The sequence below is a fragment of the Dermochelys coriacea genome, chromosome 14, assembly GCF_009764565.3.
Source record: "Dermochelys coriacea isolate rDerCor1 chromosome 14, rDerCor1.pri.v4, whole genome shotgun sequence".
Classification (NCBI taxonomy): Eukaryota; Metazoa; Chordata; order Testudines; family Dermochelyidae; genus Dermochelys; species Dermochelys coriacea.
Genome location: NC_050081.1, coordinates 30,290,274 through 30,311,038, shown reverse-complemented (window position 1 = coordinate 30,311,038; position 20,765 = coordinate 30,290,274). Strand labels below are relative to the sequence as shown.

Here is a 20,765-nt window from a genome sequence, read left to right as displayed (position 1 = left end):
GGTGAAGAGCGCCCCCTGCTGCTCCAAGCAACCATGGCCCCTACATCCCTAGGAGATGGGTAGAGCCCAGCACTCTGCCATGTGCATACCCCCTGCCCCTCACCTGCTCCCCAGGGGAGATGCCCTCCTCCACACCCAGGGAGCTCCTGTCATGTGTCTTTGGGGTATGCCGCACCCCAAGTTCTGCTTCCCTCCAAGCATCCCCTGCTGGTGTCCATCCGAGCGCAGCCGTGGGTTGTTACCTGGGCTAAGAGTGGGAGGGGGGAGGGTGCTGTTCTTAGAGCGTGTTGATTGGGGGGGGTGTCCCCAAATGTCCCTCCCCCACTCCCTGCGGGGATCCCTGCCCTGGTCTGTGGCCCCACTGGGTGTGAATGCAGCCAAATGCCAGGGGATGGTGGGAAGGAACCTCTGCCCTGCTCCTCCCTGACAGCCCTCTTCCCCACTCAACCCCCTCCCTGCCCCTCCCCCACAACCCCCCACCAACTGCTTCCTCCACAACACACCCTCCCCCACCAACCCCCCTGCCCCACTCCCCCGTTGCTTTTCACCACACCCCCATCCTACCATCCTTCAGTCTCTCCCCTCCCTTGCTCCTCCCCTCCATCCTTCTCTTCCCTCTACCCTCCCTTCCCACCTCTGCATCTTCCCCCTCCCAGTGCTTCCCCTCTCTGTCCCTCTCCTCTCTACTCTCATCCTTCCTCCTCCCCTCCCATCCCTGCATCCCTCCATCCTTCCCTCCCCTCCCTTCCCCCACTCTCATTCTTCCAGCTCCCTCCCTCCATCCTCTCCCTCCCCTCTCCTTTCTCCATCCCTTCTCCCCTCCATCCCTCTTCCCCTCCCCATCCCATCCCCGTATTCTTCCATCCTTCCCTCCCCTCGCTCCTCCCCTGCCCACGCTCATCCTTCCCCTTCCCTCCCTCAATCTTCTCCCTCCCCTTTCCATCCTTGCATCCCTCCCCTTCCCTCCCTTTGCTCCTCCCCCACCTCTCCATCCTTCCCCCTCCCACACCTGTATCCCTGAATCCTCTCCCTCCTCCCCTCCATACTTCCATCCTCCCCCTCCCCCTCCGCCCCTCCCTGCATCCCTCCATCCTCCCCCACCCCTCCGTGGCCCTGCATCCCTCCATCCGTCCCCCTTCCCTTCCTCGCTCCTCCCACTGCCCTCCCCTCCCTGCATCCCTCCCCCTCGCTGCATCACCGCATCCCCCCGCCCCCGCGCCGCGTCCCTCCCGGCCGGTCCCCCAGCCGCCGCAGAGCCGCGCGCCATGGCCGGGCCCCGGGCCGCCGCCGCCGCCCCCCGCGCGCCCCAGCCCTGAGCGGCCCGGCCCGGCCCGGCCATGCGCCCCGCCGCGCTGCTGCCGCTGCTGCTGCTGACGGGCTGGCCGCTGGCCGCAGGCAGGCGGGCGGTGCACATCGGGGCGCTCTTCCCCATGAGCGGCGGCTGGCCGGGGGGCCAGGCCTGTCTGCCCGCCGTGCGCATGGCGCTGGAGGACGTGAACCGCCGCCGGGACATCCTGCCGGACCACGAGCTGCGCCTCATCCACCACGACAGCAAGGTGCGGGGGGCGCCCGTGGGGGCCGCAGGGCTGGGCACGGGGGGAGCCGACGGGGGTCGACAACAGTGGGGGCGAGGGGCTGGGCACGGAGGGCACCGGCGGGAGGCACGGGGCTGGGCGCAGGACTGGGCATGGGGGGTGCGGCTGGGCACGGGGCGCCCCTGCGGGGGGCGCGGGGCTCGGCACCAGTGGGGGTCAAGGAGCTGGGCACGGGGGGCACCAGCAGGAGGCATGGGGCTGGGCATGAAGGGTGAGGGGCTTGGCATGGGGGCACTGGTGGGGGGCAGGGAGCTGGGCATGGGGGCACCAGTGGGGGCCACAGGGATGGGTTTGGGGATTGGGCACTGGTGGGGGCATGGGGCTGGGTATGGGGGGTGCAGGACTGTACACAGGAGGTGCAGGGCTGAGTATAGGGGGCGTGGGGCTGGGGAGCACAGATGACACGGGGGGCTGGGCATGGGGAGCACCAACAGCACAGGGAGCAAGGGGGCACCAACAGGGCTGGGCACACAGAGCACCAAATGGGGGGCATCGACAGGGAGTGCAGGGCTAGTCATGGGGGGTACTGACAGCACAGGGACCTGGGGAACAAGGGGGACACCAATGGGGTTGGGCACGGGGCTGGGCATGGGGGGCACCAACATCAAGCTGAGCTCAGGGGTACTGGGCTGGGCACATGGGATACCAGGGGTACAGAACCAGACGGGGGGTACCAACAGCAAGGTGAGCAGGGCTCAGGTGGCACCATCAGGGGGAGGTGGGCCTGAGGGGCACCGGGGAGGGGCAATGGGAGGAGGAGGTGGCATTCCAGAAGTGGGGGGGGCTGTGCTGGGGAGGCAAATGGCTGGAGGGGAGACACTGAAAGATGCATGCCCCCCTGTGCTGTGTCTCTTGCACACTCATCCTGCCCCCTCACACTTCCCTGTGCTGCCCCTTGCACACTTGCCCTGCTCCTCTCACACTCCCTGTGCTGCCTTTGGCACATTCACCCTGCCCATTCACACACTCCCTTTGCTGCCCCCCCCCCCGCTTCCCCTGTCCCTCCCACATTCCCCTGTGCTGCCCCTCCCACACTCACCCTGCCCCCTCACACTCCCCTGTGCTGTATGTCTCTCACACAGGTCTGCCCTTGCTGGCTCTGTTCCTCGTGTGTTCACACTCACTCCACTCCATGTACACCTGGCCTGGTTGCAAACTCACCGGCTTTTTGTGCACTCGGTGCTCAGCCCTTCTCTCGCACGCCCACTCCCTGGTTCTCAGGGGCACTTGGAGTCACTCTGCCCTGGCACACTCATCCCTGCTCACTCCATCCCTCACACCCACCTACTCTCTTCCAGTCCCTTCTTCACCAAGAACTCGCTGCCTTTAGGACGGGAGTGGGGTCTAGAGGGGTAGAGGAGGGCTGGGAGTCAGGACACCTGGGTTCTATCCCTGGCTTGGAGAGGGGAGTGGGATCTGGTGGGTTAGAAGTGGGGAGGGGGCTGGGAGCCAGGACTCCTGGGTTCTGTCCCTGCCTCTGGGAGGGGAGTGGTGTCTAGTGGGTTAGAGCAGGGAGGATGGGAGCCAGGACTCCTGGGTTCTATCCCTGACTCTGGGAGGGGAGTGGGGTCTGGTGGGTTATAACGGGGAGGATGGGAGCCAGGACTCCCACTCTGCCCCCTCACGCTCCCCAGCCATGCTTCCTCTTTGTGTCTGTCACCAGGAGAGCTGTCTAAAGTGTACCCAAGGAATTGGCTGGAGTGGGAAAGTCTGCAGAATATTCCTGTGGGAGGGGGTGGTTGTTGCTATTCTCTGCTCAGAAAGGTGGGATCTCGGTAGGGTGTGGGTGAGCTGCTTTCCTCTCCCCCCTTTTTGTTCCCTGGGGAGCAAATATTTCAATGACATTTGGAAAAAAAATTCCCAAGAAACTAAAACTTCCCTTCTCAAAATGCACAGTATTGAGAGCGAGACCTGATGTCCCCTGACAGCTTTATTCCCTATATCTATCTATCTATCTATCTATCTATCTATCTATCTATCTATCTATCTATCCCAACCTCCTTCTCTCTCTGATCTCTCTGCCTGTCCCCATGTCTCAGTATCTCCCCTGCCTTTGTGTCCCTACCTCTCTGTCTCTCTCTGCTCCTCCTTAGCTCCCCAACTGTCCCCGCTCCATGTCCCCTGCTCCCTGTGGCTGACAGGTTGCCATGGCAGCACAAGCTGCTTCTCCTGCTGATGGGGTTGTCATGGAAACTGATGTTCTCTCTCACAGCTGCCATGCCCTGAATAATTCATGGGCCCCTCCTGGTGTCCAGCCAGGATAGGGAGGATGGGCTATGACGTCCAGAGAGGAGTTTTGGGGGGGGGGGCAGAGAGCCAGGACTCCTGGGTTCCATCCCTGGCTCTGGGAGGGCTGTGGGGTCTAGTGGTTAGAGCAGGGGGGCTTGGATTCAGGACTCCTGGGTTCTATCCCCAGGTCTGGTGCGGGAGGGAGTGGAGTGTAGTGGATTAGAGTAGGGAAGGATTCCTGGGTTGTATATCTGGCTGTGGGAGGGAAATGGGGTCTAGTGGGGAGTCTGGGAGTCAGGACTCTTGGCATAGAGCTGGGTGAGATGGGAGTCAGGACTTCTGGGTTCTATCCTGGCTGTGGGAGCGGCGTGGTGGGGTATGGAGTTAGAGCTGGGGTGGGGCATACCATGAGTGTGATGGTGGGTCTGTGCCCCACAGTGCGACCCAGGCCAGGCCACCAAGTACCTGTACGAACTGCTCTACAATGACCCCATCAAGATCATCCTTATGCCTGGCTGCAGCAGCGTCTCCACTCTGGTGGCCGAGGCTGCCCGCATGTGGAACCTCATTGTGGTGAGAGGGGCCAGGGGATTGGTGTGGGTGCATCTCTGGGGTGTGGAGGGGCGAGGGGAGGTTACGTGGTGGGGAAGGGTTGTAAGGATTCGTATGTGTGAGTGTGGTGGTTGTGTGAGGGTTGGTGTGTGTGTGGGGAAGTTTCATGGATCTCACACAGCTCTGGAATAGCCCCTGGGAGGACCCCTTCAGTGTGGCAGCCCCCTTAGGGTCATTCTCTCTCCCCTGGGTGTGCCCCTTGGCTTCAGCGCCTCCTGGCACCGAACCTCAGAGCCAGGAGCACCTCTGCCTTGCACCATGAGCTCCCTACGGCGAGTCCACCTGGATTGGCTCCCCAACATAGGGATACTCCTTCCCCTCAAAGGGAGCTATGCACCTCAGGTGTCCTTAAGCTGCAGTGCCTCCCCGCCAGCATTGTGAAAGCAGGAGGCTTGTTAGACGTCTGGAACATAGCATGCCAAGTCTTTGGGTAGCACAGAGAACAGCACGGTCCATCTGGGTCAGTTCAGAGCCTAGAGCTCTCCTCCAACCCCTTCTTTGGCCCTGTCCAGAAACTTCTCCCGCTTCCCGCAACCCCACTGGGCCCATCCTCTGTCCTTTGTGCTTGTTCCCGGGCAAACATTGTCCCCCAGCCCTTTGTTCTCCAGCTGGTCACTCCTGGTTGGCTTCCTGCAGAGGGTCATCCATGGTTGGTAGTCGCTAGGTACCGAATGTCCAGGCAAATGTCTTCTGTGACTCTTCAGGGCATGGGGCAGCCAGGTGTCAGTCATCCCTGGATCTCTGTAAAGAGTAAACAAATTTTCCTCCCACCTAGTCAATTGTGCAGCATATGGGGGAAACTGAGGCACACACTGTATTCATGCAAAACATTATGAAATATTCCCACTTGGTCACAGGAAGTCGTGTCTTGGGATGTTGTGTGTGTTGCGGTGGGAGATGTTGTATGTATTGTATTTTGTGGGGGATAAGTGTCGGGGTATGGTGTGGGTTTCGGGGGAGTGTTTGGATGGGGGGCTACGTGTTGGGATATTGTGTGTGTGTGTTGTGGTGAGTGTGTTAGCGTGGAGGACTGGGTGTCGGGGTATTGTGTTGGAGTGGGTGTTTTAGGGGTCTGTTGGGGTGAGGGGCTGGATGTTGGGATATTGTGTGGGGGGGGCTGGGTGTCAGGGTATTGTTGGTGCGTGGGTTAGGGGGGTGTTGGGGTGGGAGGGCTGGGCATTGGGGTGTTGTGGGAGCATGTTCTGGGGTGCCCGCCCTGAGCCAGCTCTCCCCCCCACCCCCATAGCTGTCATATGGCTCCAGCTCCCCAGCGCTCTCCAATCGCCAGCGTTTCCCCACCTTCTTCCGCACCCACCCGTCGGCCACGCTGCACAACCCCACGCGCGTCCAGCTCTTCAAGAAGTGGGGCTGGACCAAGATTGCTACCATCCAGCAGACCACGGAGGTCTTCACCTCGGTATGGCTGCGGCACCCCGGCCCCCTGATCCCCACGGAGCCCCGGGCCCCTGACCCCCACAGGGATCTGCCTCCCACATCCTCCCAGACCCCCATGGCACCCCGGACCCCTGACCCTCACAGGGATCTGCCCCCACATCCTCCCTGACCCTCATGGTGCCCTGGACCACTGATCGCCGCAGGAGTCTGCCCCCAACATCCTCCCTGACCCCCATGAAGCACCGGACCCCGACTCCCAGATCCTGGTCCCCACCCCACCACATCCTCCCTGATCCCCTGGGGGCCTAGGACCCCTGACTCCTGCAGCCACCCTGGGCCCACAGTCTAGCACCTCCTGATTCCCACAGTGACCCAGACCCCCAATCCCCACAACACCGTGACCCACACAGCGCCCCTGACCTCGCAACCACCCCAGACTCCCGTGCCCTGTGCTTCTGACTCCTACAGCCACCCTGGATCCCACAGTGCCCCCTGCCCAGTGCCCCTCATCCCCCCCAGTACCCTCCCAGTGCCCCCGGCTCCTTTCCGACCCCAACTCCCTGTTCCCACCATGCCCCAGAGCTTCCTGCTCTCCCTCTTATGCCCCCTCCCGCTAGCTCCCCAGCTTTCCCTGACCCTCTCTGCTCTTTCTCCATGCCCCCTCCCCTCCTAGACCCTAGATGACCTGGACCAGCGGGTGAAGGAGGCTGGCATTGAGATCACCTTCCGCCAGAGCTTCTTCTCTGACCCTGCCGCACCCGTCCGCAGCCTCAAGGTGAGAGACCCCCGAGCTGGGGCTTGGGGGGGATCTGTGGGAGGAGGGGCCTAGGGTTGGAGCGGGGTACCCAAGGGTAAGATGGCAGGGGCCTGGCATCTGGAGTGGCGGGGAAGCTCAGAGAATGGGGAAGATGAGCCGATGGCTGGCCGGTGCCTGGGGCTGGGCCGGGCAGGTGGGGGGCTCTCCCTATCTTCCCTGGTGGGAAACCCTGCCCCACCCCAGTATGCTCCCCATCCCCCCTGTGCTCCCCACACCCCCTCCCAGCCGGGCACTCTGTCCATTCATCTGTCCATCTGCTGCTGGTTTGCCCTGGGACAGCACCCAGACACACAATGGGGCTCCCCTGGGATCTGGGGATCAGGGAGGGGGGAAGTGGTCAGGGACCCAGGGTGCCCCCAGGTTTGGCAGGGCCCATGGGACACCTTCCATCCTCCCACAACCTCCTCCCATGGGGGTTGTCACAGCCTCACATTGGGGTGGGGAATGCTCAGAGCCGTGCAAAGATATGAAAACATATGCAAACGGGCAACCGCCTGTGAAGTGGTGAGTGAGGGGCTGGGGAGTGGAGTGGGCGGCAGTGGGTTGTTGTGGGGGTACATGGGGTCGGGGTCTGTGCTGGGGTGTCTGGAGGTAGAGCAGGGGAGTAATCTTGTCTACCCCCGGTTCACGTGGGTCGTGACAGTTTCCCCCCCTCCCCCTTGGTGGCCGTCCCCACAGCGCCAGGACGCCCGCATCATCGTGGGGCTCTTCTACGAGACCGAAGCACGCAAGGTCTTCTGTGAGGTGAGACCTGGGGGCGGGGTTAAGTGCTGGGGGGCAGCCAGATAGGGGGCCGGGCTCTGTGCTAGGGGGGCAGCCAAAGGAGAAGCGGGGCTGGGCTGGACTTAGTACTGGGGCTGGGGCAGCTGGGATGGGGGAGTCAGGCTCAGTGCTGGGGGGCAGCCCTGGAGGGATGCCCAAGGTCTGGGGAGGAGCTGGGGGGCAGAGGAGCAATGATGGCTACCTCCCATAGTCCCAGACACCGGGGTCCTGTTCCCCCCAGTCCCCCAGAGGCCAGCACCAGAATTGCTGGGCTGAGTATGGTCCAAGTCAGGGGTCCCCCTTCCCTGGGGAGACACTGCACCCGCACCACAGAGCCCTGCTGGGATCAGCCCCTGACTCAGCCTTGCCCCTCCTGCCCCATTGTGTGCCAGATAACTGCAGGGAGACACCCCATATCCCTACACACATCCACAACACACACATGCCCTACAACACACGCATGCCCCACAAGATGTACATAGCCTGCAAAGTGTGCGTGCCCTGCAGCATGCACACCCCACTCCCTGCAGTGTGTGTGCACATGCCCCACCCCCCGCAGCATGCATGTGCCCCATAGCGCACACACGTCCCACAACGCCCCACGCTCCTCAACGCACAGGCCCCCCCTCCCACAACGCACACGCTGCACAACATACACCACACAACACACACAACAGGAGATTGCTGAGCCTAGCCAGCCAGATCAGTCTCTGCTCTCTCTCTTGCTCCCCACCCAGCTCCCCAAACATTTCTGGCGCTCCCCCTAATGTCTCCATGGCTCTCTGGTGATGTGGGGCTGAGCCCCATGGCCTCCTATGACACCCCCAGTGCCACCCCCCAGTCTGAGATCTTGTCTGTGCCACTTCCGCTGTCGCAGCCTGTGGCCTGCATGTCTCTGCTGTAGGGACCCAGGCCTGCTCTGCCGCGTGTCAGTGCCCATGTGTAATAGTGTCCCTTATGGGTGGTTTGATACTGGGTCAGTCACAGTTGTGTAACCCCTCACCTGGCCCAGTTGTACTGGTCTCCAAGTGCCCTGTCTCAGTGGAGATGATTCCCTTCCCCATCCGGGAGTCTGGGAACAGCCAGACTAGCCTCAGACCCTTGATAGCGGTGTAACTGTCCACCTAGCGGGCTGTACAGATAACTACCACCATAGAGAGACAGATGGACAGCGTGTGTGTGTGTGTGAACAAGGCCTGGGGGGTGGGGAGGGGATGTGTGGAAAGTGACAGGTGGATCCAAACATAGAGGTACAGAGCTTAGCTAGATTAGAGGGGGGGCGGGGATAGATGGATGGAGAGGGGGCATATGGGGATGGATGGATGGAGGGGGGCGCATGGGGATGGATGGATGGATGATGGAGGGGGGTGCATGGGGACGGATGGATGGATGGATGGAGAGAGGGCGCATGGAAATGGATGGATGGAGATGGGGCGCATGGGGAAGGACAGATGAATGGAGAGGGGGCGCATGGGGACGGATGGATGGATGGAGGGGGCGCATGGGAATGGATGGATGGATGGAGAGGGGGCGCATAGGGATGGATGGATGGAGAGGGGGTGCATGGGGACGGATGGATGGAGAGGGGGTGTGTGGGGACAGGTGGATGGATGGAGGGGAAGTAGGGGATGGAGGGATGATTGGGTGGCTGGATGGAGCTGCATGCTGGTCTGAGCGGGGAGCCCATCTCTCAGACTTGCCTCCATGCAGGTGTACAAGGAGAAGCTGTATGGGAAGCGGTACGTCTGGTTCCTGATCGGCTGGTATGCCGACAATTGGTTTCGCATCAAGGACCCCGCCATTAACTGCACAGAGGCAGAGATGGCGGAGGCAGTAGAGGGGCATGTCACCACCGAGATCGTCATGCTGAACCCTGAGAACACCCGTAGCATCTCCAACATGGTGAGGGCAGGGAGACCTGGGCACCTGGGAGGCCTGGGAGTGGGGACGACAGGGGCACAAAGCCTGGGAGGGGGCAGTTGCTGGGCACGAGGGACTAGAGGGGTGGGGGGGCCAAGAGGGACGCGAGGGCACGGGAGCTGGGGTGGAGGGGCAGCAGAGACCGGGAAGAAGAGGGGGATCAGAGAAGACCTTGGAGGAGGGCAATGGGACTGGGGGTCAATGTGGGACTGGAAGACCTGGGGTGACTGATGAAGAGAGACAGGGAGGGGGCAGTGGGCCCCATATCACTTCCCCTCCTCTGGCTCACTGTCCTCACCCCTTGGCCCTGCAGACCTCCCAGGAGTTCATTGAGAAGCTGCAGAAGCGGCTGGGCAAGAACCCGGAGGAGACGGGGGGTTTCCAGGAGGCACCTCTGGCCTATGATGCCATCTGGGCCCTGGCCCTGGCGCTCAACAAGACCTCGGCCGAGCTGGTGAAGAAGGGATTGCGACTGGAGGACTTCAACTACAACAACAAGAACATCACCGACGAGATCTACCGCGCCCTTAACTCCTCCGCCTTTGAGGGGGTGTCGGTGAGTGACCCCTGCGCCCCTGACCCTGTGCAACCACAACCCTGCGACCCCCTGATCCCGAGCCCATGCCCCCTACCACCCATCCCACGCCCCCTAATGCCCACCCCATCACCAACAAGATCTCCTGCGCCCTCAACTCCTCTGCCCTTGAGCGGGTGTTGGTGAGTGACCCCTGTGCCTCTTGACCCTGACCCCATGCGACCCTCAGCCCATGTGACCCCACACCCCCTAAAGCTCATCCCACGCCCCCTAATGCCCACCTCATCACTGACGAGGTCTACCGGGCCCTCAACTCCTCCGCCTTTGAGGGAGTGTCAGTGAGTGACCCCTGTGCCCTTGATCCTGCAACGCTGACCCTGCGACCCCGACCCCGCACCCCCCTGACCCTGATCCCACAACCTCTGATCCTGACTCTGCGCCCCCGACCCAAACGCCTGCCTTGTCACCAACGAGATCTACTGCTCCCTCAACTCCTCTGCCTTCGAGGGGATGTCGGTGAGTGACTCCTGCACCCCCTGACCCTGACCCCACGCCCCCTGACCCTGCACTGCCGACCCCAACCCGGCCTCCTGACCCTGCACCCCCTAATGCCCACCACATCACCAACGAGATCTACCGTGCCCTCAACTCCTCCACTTTTGAGGGGGTGTCAGTGAGTGACCCCCGCACCTCTTTACCCTGATCCTCTGCCCCTGGCCCTGTGCACCCCGACTCTGCGCCCCCTGACCCAACCCCTGTGACGGAGTAGGGAGTAGGCAGTATTAACCTGGTCATGTTGCATGGGAGTTTTATTAGTTTATTGTCTTCTGCTAACACAAGGCGTGCCTCCGTTTCCCTGGGGTACTGCACCAATAGTAGATGGTGATGGGAAATAAGGGTGTGACTTCACTGAGGGATGATACTTGACAGGCAGCATGAACGATGGCGACTGCCCTTCGTAACCTGAGCCCAGGAGGGATTTGGGGCCAGGTGACACCTTCTGCACCGGGGGAAACTGGACAAAGGCTGGAGGAGGGGCCAGGGGTGTGGCTGGTGGAGGCAGTGGGAAGGTGTTTCAGTTTAGAGCTGGCTGGGGAGATGCGGGGAGGCCCAAAACCTGGGTCTGGGCTCCCTGTCCCAAGGTGGACCTGACTGAGGGGTCCTGTTTTCTGTACCTACAAGCTCTGTTTTAGACTGTGTTCCTGTCGTCTAATAAACCCTCTGTTTTACTGGGTGACTGAGAGTCATGGTGAACTGCAGGAAGTGGGGGGTGCAGGGCCCTGACTCTCCCACACTCCGTGACAATTGGTGGAAGACGTGAGATGTACTGCATCTCATGGATGGCGCTTCCTGCAGTAAGTGACTGAGGAGCAGCAAAATGAAGGGGGATTAATGAGGACAGGGTGTGCTGAAGGCTCAGAAAGGAGTGGTTTCAGGAGGCAGAGGAGCTACGCTTAATCCCTGGGAGTGTGTGACCAGCGAGAAGGACTGTTGCAGTAATGGGGTCCCCCGGGGACTGCGGTGAGCAGTTTCAGGGGCATAGGAGTCTGTGGCTTGACCTTGGGAGCAAGGTGGTGAGCTGGAAAAGGGCTGGCACAGTAGGGGTTCTTCTGGAAAACCGTGGGGAGCTGAGAACACACAGGCCTGTGAGTCCACAACAACTTGGGAACAGTGGGGAGATGTATAACCATCTCCTTAAGAGGGACCTTGTAGAGCTGTGCAAGGAGAGGGGGCTTCGCAGAGGGAAAGGCATCAAAGCACAGCTGATTGCCCAGCTGGAGGAGGAGGATCACTAGGAGGAGCTGATCCCTGTTCCTGAGGGAAGCAGCCCGGCAGATGCAGCGCTGGCACTGGTATCTGTACCGGCTGGGAGTGGTCAGACTGCTGCTAAGGGCACTCTGAGGCCCTTCCTACCTATGGCTAGGGGAGGAGCTAGAAGCAGCCAGGCAAGCCCCGTGGGCACTGTGACCCCCGCGGCCAGCAGGAGATCCTCACGGCCAAGCTCCCTGTAACTGGAGCTGAGGCAGCTGGAATGGGAGAGAGAGATAAAACTGAAAGAGCTGGAGAATTGGGAGAAACAGCGGCAGCATGAACTGGAGTTGGCAAAGCTGAGGAGCAGAGAGCCCCCTGCTGCAGTGAGTGAGGGGGGGACCCAGGACTGCATGGAGCTTTGATAAGCACATCCTGTCCCAGTTTAAGGAAGGGGAGGACATAAATGACTTCCTGATGGCCTTTGAGAAGTCCTGTGGGCTGCACAGAGTTGACCCTGCAGACAGGCTCCGGTTTCTCACCCCCTTACAGGACCTCAAAGCCGTAGGGATGTACAGCCAAATGGAAGGGTGGAGGCAGGGGACTATGAACTGTTCAAAAAGGCCCTGTTATGTAAATTTGGGATGACTCTTGAGGCATACCGGAAAAAGTTCCAGAGTCAGCATAAAACCCCTGAGGACATATATCTGGAACTGATCCTCCGAATGGATGGCTATGTCAACAAGTGGGCAGATGGAGCCCAGACTAAGGAGGACGTGGTTACACTGGTTGTATTGGAGCACCTGTATGAACATTGTCCATCCGACCTGAAGACAAAAAGCCAGAGGACCTGCAGAGCACAGGACAGCTGGGCAACGATTTTGTGGACAACCGGTCAAGGGGTGGAACGGAGGAGTCCCAAAAGAATAAGCCCACCACGGTGCAGAGAGAGAGTCACCCCGGGACCCCACAAAGGGGGAATGTGAAGACCCCCCTCTCAAGGGGAACAACTGGTATCAGGACCAACCGACCGGCTCGAGGGGATCAACCGAACATGAATTGTTATTACTGTGGGCAGAGAGGCCACATACAGCCCCAGTGCCCCAAGCTTAAGGACAGACTGAGCAAATTGAACCCTCACAGGGATAACTGGGTAGGGACGCAGCTGGAGGAGAGGCAGGCTTCCCAGGCAGTAGGGGCTGGCAGCTTACCAACTGCTCAGGAGGAGGAGTTTCCCAGATCCTCTCCTCTGAGGGGCTTGATGCTCCGGACTCAAGGTTCTCAGTTTACAGGGTGGGCTCGGGGTTGTCCCTGTGGAGTGAGTGCCTTGTTCCCCTAGAGCTGGATGGCAGGAAGATCAGTGGATACTGGGACATGGGCACTGAGGTGACGCTGGTCCGGCCCGAGGTGGTGGCCCCAGATCGGGTGGTGCCCGATACCTACCTGACCCTGATAGGTGTGAGTGGGACCCCATTCAAGATGCCCATGGCGAGGGTACTTCTGAAATGGAGGACCAAGAAGGGCCCCAAGGACATGGGGGTGCACCATCATTTGCCCACTGAGGTGTTGATGAGGGCTGACCTAGAGGATTGGCCAAGCAATCCCCAGAACGTCCTTGTCGTGACCCATAGCAAGGGTCACTACATCCTGACATTGGAGAGGGTACCTCACCGGAGGCGCAGGACACTACCCTGGTGAGGAGGGAGTGTCCAGGGACAAAGTTCAGAGGGGCTGAGGCTTTAGACCCAGCCAGTGAGAGAGAGCAGGGCCCCATCTCTTCCCCAGCTGCTGAATTCCAGGCTGAGTTGCAGAAAGATCATTCCTTGCAAAAGCTAAGGGACCTGGCTGGCCTCAGTGCGGGAAAGGCTGCCAGGAGAGGTTTTTGTGGGAGAGGGATTCCTGTACTGAGAATGGGCTCCCCCAGGGGATGTGGAGTAGTGGGGGAATCTGGAGGCAGCTGGTGGTCCCCCAGAAGTATCACCGCAAGCTACTGTACCTGGCCCATGACATCCCTCTCGCAGGACACCAGGGAATCTGATGCACCAGGCAGAGGCTGCTACAAAACTTTTACTGGCCTGGAGTCTTTAATACTGTCCAACAGCATTGCAGATCCTGTGACCCCTGTCAGAGGGTGGGGAAGGCCCGGGATAAGGGGAAAGCGGCTTTGAGACCTTTGCCCATGATAGAGGAGCCTGTTCAGAAGGTGGCTGTGGACATAGTGGGGCTTCTCAGCAAGACGACCCAGTTGGGGAAGAAATACATTCTGGTGGTGGTAGAATTCACTACCTGTTACCCCAAGGCTGTGGCCTTGTCGTCTATTGAAGCAGACCCAGTGGCAGATGCGTTCCTGACCATTTTCAGCCGAGTGGGGTTCCCCAAGGAAGTCTTGATAGACCAGAGATCCAACTTCATGTCAGCCCTGCTCCGATGCTTGTGGGAGAAATGTGGGATCGGGCACATCTGGGCCTCAGCATATCACCCCCAGTCCAATGGGCTAGTGGAGAGGTTCAATGGAACTCTAAAGATGATGATGAAAACCTTTATGAACCAGCACCCACAGGACTGGGGACAAGTATTTACCTCACCTGCTGTTCGCGTTCAGGGAAGTACCCTAGGAGTCTACCGGATTTTCGCCTTTTGAACTGTTATATGGAAGGAGGGTAAGGGGGCCCCTGGACCTGATGAGAGACAAATGGGAGGGGAAAGCCACTCCCGATGGAGAATCAGTGGTGGTGTATATCTTGACCTTCTGAGGAAGACTTGCTGAGCTCATGGGCCTGGTCAAGGAGAATCTGGACAGAGCCCAGAGGAAACAGAAGGTCTGGTATGACTGCACGGCGCGGGCCCGCGCCTACGCCACCGGGGACCAGGTGATGGTTCTCATCCCCGTGAGAAAAAATGAATTACAAGCCTCCTGGGAAGGCCCTTTCAAAGTTGTTAAGCAACTAAATGAGGTAAACTATGTGGTGGAAAAAAGAAAAGGAGTACTTGTGGCACCTTAGTGACTAACAAATTTATTAGTCTAATGCTCTAATAAATTTGTTAGTCTCTAAGGTGCCACAAGTACTCCTTTTCTTTTTGCGAATACAGACTAACACGGCTGCTACTCTGAAATATGTGGTGGAACTGTCTAACCGGGCACACCGCCACCGGGTTTACCACGTTAATATGATGAAGCCATATTATGACAGGGGGAATATGGTCTTGGCCGTGTGTGGGCATTGGGAGGAGCAGGGAGATGACCCTTTAGTGCATCTATTCCCTGAGACAGGAACTGGCTCCTCCCTGGAAACAATTCCCCTCTCTGATCAGCTAACACCTGCCCAGCAAGCTGAGATCAGAGGGGTGCTGCATTTGTACCAACAGCTTTTTTTCAACCAGCCTGGACTCACTAATCTGACTGTCCACCAGGTGGAGACAGGATTGCATCTTTCTATAGGATGCTCCCCCTTCTGAGTCGCAGGGAAAACTGCTCAGGACCTGGAAAGAGAGGTCAGTGACATGCTGGCTTTGGGGGTGATCCAGCCATCTGCCAGCCCTTGGGCCTTGCCGGTGGTGCTGGTCCCCAAAAAGGACGGTCGATCCGGTTCTGTGGACTCTTGGAAGCTTAATGCCATCACCGTATCTGATGCCTACCCCATGCCCAGGCCTGATGAGCTCCTAGACAAGCTGGGAGGAGCTCACTACCTTACCACTGTGGATCTTACAAAGGGCTACTGGCAAGTGCTGCTGGATGCAGATGCCAGGCTGAAATCTGCCTTTATCACACCTCTAGGGCTCTATGAGTTCCTGGCCTTGCCTTTCGGATTCAAGGGGGCATCTGCTACCTTCCTGCGCCTGGTGGATCAGCTGCTGAGGGGGATGGAGAGTTTTGCTGTGGCATACATTGATGACATCTGCGTCTTTAGCCAGACCTGGGAGGACCATGTGTCCCAGGTTAAACAAGTGCTGGACTGACTCCAGGAGGCTGGCCTGACCATAAAAGCTGAGAAGTGCAAGGTGGGGATGGCCGAAGTATCTTACCTGGGCCACCAGGTGGGGAGCAGCTGCCTAAAGCTAGAACCGGCAACAGTGGAGGCGATCAGAGACTGGTCCGTTCTCCAAACCAAAAAAGCAGGTCCAGGCCTTTATTGGAATGTCTGGGTATTATCGAAGGTTTGTGCCACACTTTAGCTCCATAGCCATTCCCATCACTGAGCTATGCAAGAAGGAAAAGCCAGACAAGGTGGTCTGGACTGAGCAGTGCCAGATGGCTCTCTGTGCACTGAAGGAGGCTCTGGTCAGAGGCCCAGTTCTGGTAAACCCAGACTTTAACAAGCCTTTATGGTGTTCACCGATGCCTCAGACACGGGGCTGAGTGCAGTGTTAATGCAGGAGGATGAAAAGGGGGAGAGACATCCCATCGTGTACCTGAACCAGAAGTTGTTACCTCAGGAGCAAAACTATATGGCCATAGAAAAGGAATGCCTGCTGTGGTATGGGCCTTTAAGAAACTACAGCTATATCTGTTTGGGCAACACTTCACTGTGTACACTGACCAGTCTCCTTTGACCTGGCTACACCTGATGAAAGGAGTCAATGCCAAGCTCCTGAGATGGAGCCTGCTCCTGCAGGATTACGATATGGAGGTGGTCCATGTAAAGGTGAGTGCCAACGTGATAGCTGATGTGTTGTCCTGGAGAGGGGGGCCTGAACTTCCCCAGGTCACTGGTTAGAGTGACCCCGCTCAGTTCAGTCTTGAAGGGGGGAGAGATGTGACGGAGTAGGGAGTATTAACCTGGTAATGTTGCATGGGAGTTTTACTAGTTTACTGTTTTCTGCTAACACAGGGCATGCCTCTGTTTCCCTGGGGTACTGCATCAATATTCGATGGTGATGGGGAATAAGGGTGTGACTTCACTGAGGGATGATACATGATGGCCAGCATATAAAGAATGGCGGCTGCCTTCATAACCTGAGCCCAGGAGGGGGTTGGGGCCAGGTGACACCTTCTTCCCGGAAACTGGACAAAGGCTGGAGATGGGTCAGGGGTGTGGCTGGTGGAGACAGCAGGAAAGTGTTTCAGTTTGGAGCTGGCTGGGGAGATGGCGGGAGGCCCATAACTTGGGTCTGGGGTCCCCACCCCTCAAGAGGGAGTTGACTGAGGGGTCGTGTTTTCTGTACCTACAAGCCCTGTTTTGGACTGTGTTCCTGTCATCTAATAAACCTTTTGTTTTAATGGGCTGAGAGTCAGAGTGAATTGCAGGAAGTGGGGGGTGCAGGGCCCTGACTCCCCCACACTCGGTAACAACCCAGCATCCCCAATCCCATGCCCCCCAACCGCAACCCTGCATCCCCTGATCCTGACCCTGTACCCCTAACGCCCACCTCAGCACTGAGATCTATCATACCCTCAACTCCGCCTCCGAGGGGGTGTCGGTGAGTGACCCCTGCACCCCCTAATTCATACCCCACCCCCCTGACCCTGCACCCCCTATTGCCTGCCCCATCACTGATGAGATCTACCATGCCCTCAACTGCTCTGCCATCAAGGGGGTGTCGACGACTGACCCGCCTGACCCTGTGCCCCCTGACTCTACACCACTGTTCCCTCTAAGCTGTGCGTATGCACACAGATCCTAAACCCCATGCACACGGTTAAACACCGACACAAAAAAATGTGCACAGAAGAAATTTTTTTCGCACACGGCCTGTCAAAAATTAGAGGGAACATTGCCCTGCACCCTCTGACCCTGACTCTGCACCCGCTGTCCCTGACCCTGCGTCCCCTAACACCCACCTTGTCACTGACGAGATCTACTGTGCCCTCAACTCCTCTGCCTTCAAGGGGGTGTCGGTGAGTGACCCCCTCACCCCCTGACCCTGCGCCCTTGACCTTGACCCTGCGTCCCTGACCTTGCATCCCCTGAATCTGATCCTGCACCCCTAACGCCCACCCCATCACTGAGATCTATCGCGCCCTCAACTCCTCCACCCTCGGGGGGGTCACTCATTGACCCCCCCATGCCCTCTGACTCCAACCCTGCACCCTCTGATCCCAACCCCGCGCTCCCAACCCCAATCCTGCACCTCTAACACCTACCCCATCACCGACAGGATCTGCCGTGCCCTCAACTCCTCCGCCTTCGAAGGGGTGTTGGTGAGTGACCCCTGTGACCCCTAATTCACACCCTGTGACCCCTAACCCTGCACCCCAACCTTAATGTCACTCCCTGCACCCATAACTCTAACCGACTCCATGACCCCACTCCCTGCACCCCTAACCCCTATCCCTAACCCCTGCACTCTTTTTAGTGCCCCCCATCCCCAGCAAGTCCCTAGTCCCCTCCCCCAGCCTGTAGGCCCAGAGCTCAGCCTGGCTCTGTGGGCATTGAGCTCCATGCCAGGAAGCCACTGTCCCTGCTCCCCGGCCCGCAGGTTCCCCAGCCCCCCAGCACAGCACCCCCTGCACATTGCTGCCAGCTCAGCAGGGCAGTCACCAGTCAGTGAGCGCTGCCCACCAGGTGACAACCTACTGCTGCTGCCAGCAAGGAGCGCCTGGTGACGCTGGTCTGTGTGTATGTCCCCCGCCAGGGTCACGTGGTATTCGACGCCAGTGGCTCCCGCATGGCCTGGACCCTCATTGAACAGCTGCAGGGTGAGTGACAACCCCACCCTGCGCAACAGCTCGACAACCCCTGCCCTACACAACAGCTCGACAACCCTGTCACTGTGCAACACCACAACACTATAGTCCCCTGCACAACATAGCATAGCTACCCCACCCAACACACCACACAGCACAACAACCCTCCACACTGCACAACACAACACCACACCATGAAACAGCACCACACACACAACAAACCCACCCCACAGAACAACCCTCTGCTCACACCACCCAGGGATTCACCACAGAGCAACACATGGATCCCGCATACACCCCGCAGCACAGCACAACCACCCAGCACAACACAACAGCACTCCCCCAAGCACACCACACCACACAACAATCCCTGAGCATACCACACACCGCAGTACACTAGGACACCCAAGACAACAATGCCTTTCTCCCACATGTCCTGGCATGCCAACCCCAGAACACTACACAACATCCCCTAGTTCCAGGATGACAGACAACTTGGTGCTCTCCACCCTCCTGCCCCCCACGCTCATACTGCACAGGTGTGCTCCTCCCATCCAGCTCCCCCAGAGGCTGCAGTGCTTCGAGGGGGGTGGGGGCAGTGGCGTCACCAGGTGGAAAAAACAGGGGGAGCAGAGATTAAAAAAGGTGCCACCCCCGGTCCTCACCCGGCAGCTTTCTTGGTCTTCAGCAGCACTTCACCGTCGGGGCCTTCACTCGCTCCGGTCTTCGGCACTGAAGGACACCCCCCCACCACCACCCCCGCAATGCCGCCGAAAACAGGAGTGAGTGAAGGACCCAATGCCGAAGTGCTGCTGAAGACCCAGAGCGCTGCCAGGTGAGTAAAAATTTAAAAGGCGCCAAAGAATTAAAAAGGCGCCACTTCTGCTGGGTGGGGGAGCTGCCCCTGCCTCGCTCCCCCCCCAGCCCAGCTACGCTACTGGGTGGTGGGGGGGGGAGCTTTGTGCGCTTGGAGCTCGTCCCCCTGGTCTGATCCATCCCCCTCTCCCAGCAGGTGGGGTCTACAAAAAGATCGGCTACTACGACAGCACCAAGGACAACCTGTCCTGGTACAACAATGACAAGTGGATTGGTGAGCCAGGGCTGCCCACACTTCTGGGGGTTATGGGAACCGCCCCCCTGGGGTTCCCTTCCTTGGCATCTGGCACCTCCTGCTGCCGGGGGTTGTGGGAACTGCCCCCTGGGGTTCCCATTCCTTGGCATCTGGCACCTCCTGCTGCTGGGGGTTATGGGAACTGCCCCCCTGGGGTTCCCGTTCCTGGGCATCTGGCACCTCCCACCACCAGGGATTGTGGGAACCGCCTCCCTAGGGTTCCTGTTCCTGGGCATCCAGCACCTCCTGCCGCTGGGGGTTATGGGAACTGCCGCCCTGGGGTTCTTGTCACCAGGGTCTCTGGTCCTGTGTGCCACTGGGGATTGTGGGAACTGCCTCCCTGGGGTTCTTGTCACCAAGGGATCTGGCCCCACTGCCATCAAGGGTTTTGGGAATTGCTCCCACTGGGGATGGGGACAGACATGGGTCCCTGTGGATTCGGGGGCTGGTCTGGGTGCTGGGACTGTGTGGGTCACTGAGGGCGTGAACCTCCCCCTGCCTTGAGCTAGGGCCTGATCTGGCGCTTCAGGTGGCTTCCCCTTCTCCGGGGCTGGGGGGACCTGGGGGCGGTGCTGTGCTTAGGTCAGTCCCCCCTCTTACTGTGCTCTTTGCTGCAGGGGATGCTCCCCCGGCTGACTATACCAAGGTGATCACCACCTTCCGTTTCCTGTCGCAGAAGCTCTTCATTTCAGTGTCGGTGCTTGCGAGCCTGGGCATCCTGCTGGCCATCGTCTGCCTGGCCTTCAACATCTACAACGGGCACGTCCGGTCAGTGCCCCCCACCCACCTGCCCCACACCAACCCCCCACCCCCCCAGCCTGGGCATCCTGCTGGCCATCATCTGCCTGGCCTTCAACATCTACAACGGGCACGTCCGGTCAGTGCCCCCCACCCACCTGCCCCACACCAACCCCCCACCCCCCAGACTAGGCATCCTGCTGGCCATTGTCTGCCTGGCCTTCAACATCTACAACGGGCACGTCCGGTCAATACCCCCCACCCACCTGCCCCATGCCAACCCCCCACCCCCCCAGCCTGGGCATCCTGCTGGCCATTGTCTGCCTGGCCTTCAACATCTACAACAGATACGTCCGTTCAGTGCCCCCCACATCCCTACCCCACGGCTTCCTCCCCACTCCCCAGACTGGGCATCCTGCTGGGCATCTTCTGCCTCGCCTTCAACATCTACAACGGGCACATCCGGTCCATGCCCCCCTATGACTTTCCTCTCTGGTGTTATCTGGACCAGTGATCTGCTAGGTCACTCCAATCCTTGTCTCTGGGAGCCAGCCTTACCCTGCTCTGCTGTGAGAACCTCCATTCCTGGGCTGTTCACATACAGCCTCTGGCATGTAAGCTGCTCCTTGGATTGTGCACCCAAATGAAGTGGGATACCAGGAGGAAGCACGAGCAGG

The 20,765-nt window shown here is 59.4% G+C and overlaps 3 protein-coding genes across 4 annotated transcripts in view; 2 read left to right on the top strand and 1 right to left on the bottom strand.

The window, feature by feature from the left end:
- LOC119843027 (zinc finger protein 850-like) overlaps nucleotides 1–20,765 on the top strand; it is a 765,636-nt gene that overhangs the window by 164,325 nt on the left and 580,546 nt on the right. The gene's annotated exons all lie outside the window — the stretch shown is intronic.
- The window catches only part of LOC119842502 (zinc finger protein 251-like), a 503,489-nt gene that overhangs the window by 354,353 nt on the left and 128,371 nt on the right, over nucleotides 1–20,765 (bottom strand). The window lies entirely within an intron of this gene.
- Nucleotides 1–20,765, top strand: part of GABBR1 (gamma-aminobutyric acid type B receptor subunit 1) — a 62,411-nt gene that overhangs the window by 25,744 nt on the left and 15,902 nt on the right. Inside the window, exons 7-16 of one of the 2 annotated variants that reach the window (XM_038370618.2) lie at nucleotides 1,396–1,556; nucleotides 4,263–4,397; nucleotides 5,683–5,853; nucleotides 6,505–6,606; nucleotides 7,327–7,392; nucleotides 9,121–9,312; nucleotides 9,644–9,886; nucleotides 18,188–18,251; nucleotides 19,252–19,329; nucleotides 19,968–20,118. In XM_038370618.2, the coding sequence (XP_038226546.1) occupies nucleotides 1,396–1,556; nucleotides 4,263–4,397; nucleotides 5,683–5,853; nucleotides 6,505–6,606; nucleotides 7,327–7,392; nucleotides 9,121–9,312; nucleotides 9,644–9,886; nucleotides 18,188–18,251; nucleotides 19,252–19,329; nucleotides 19,968–20,118 (1,363 nt within the window). Of the gene's footprint in view, nucleotides 1–1,395; nucleotides 1,557–4,262; nucleotides 4,398–5,682; nucleotides 5,854–6,504; nucleotides 6,607–7,326; nucleotides 7,393–9,120; nucleotides 9,313–9,643; nucleotides 9,887–18,187; nucleotides 18,252–19,248; nucleotides 19,330–19,967; nucleotides 20,119–20,765 lie in introns of both variants that reach the window. The other variant, XM_043496631.1, reaches the window with a different exon arrangement.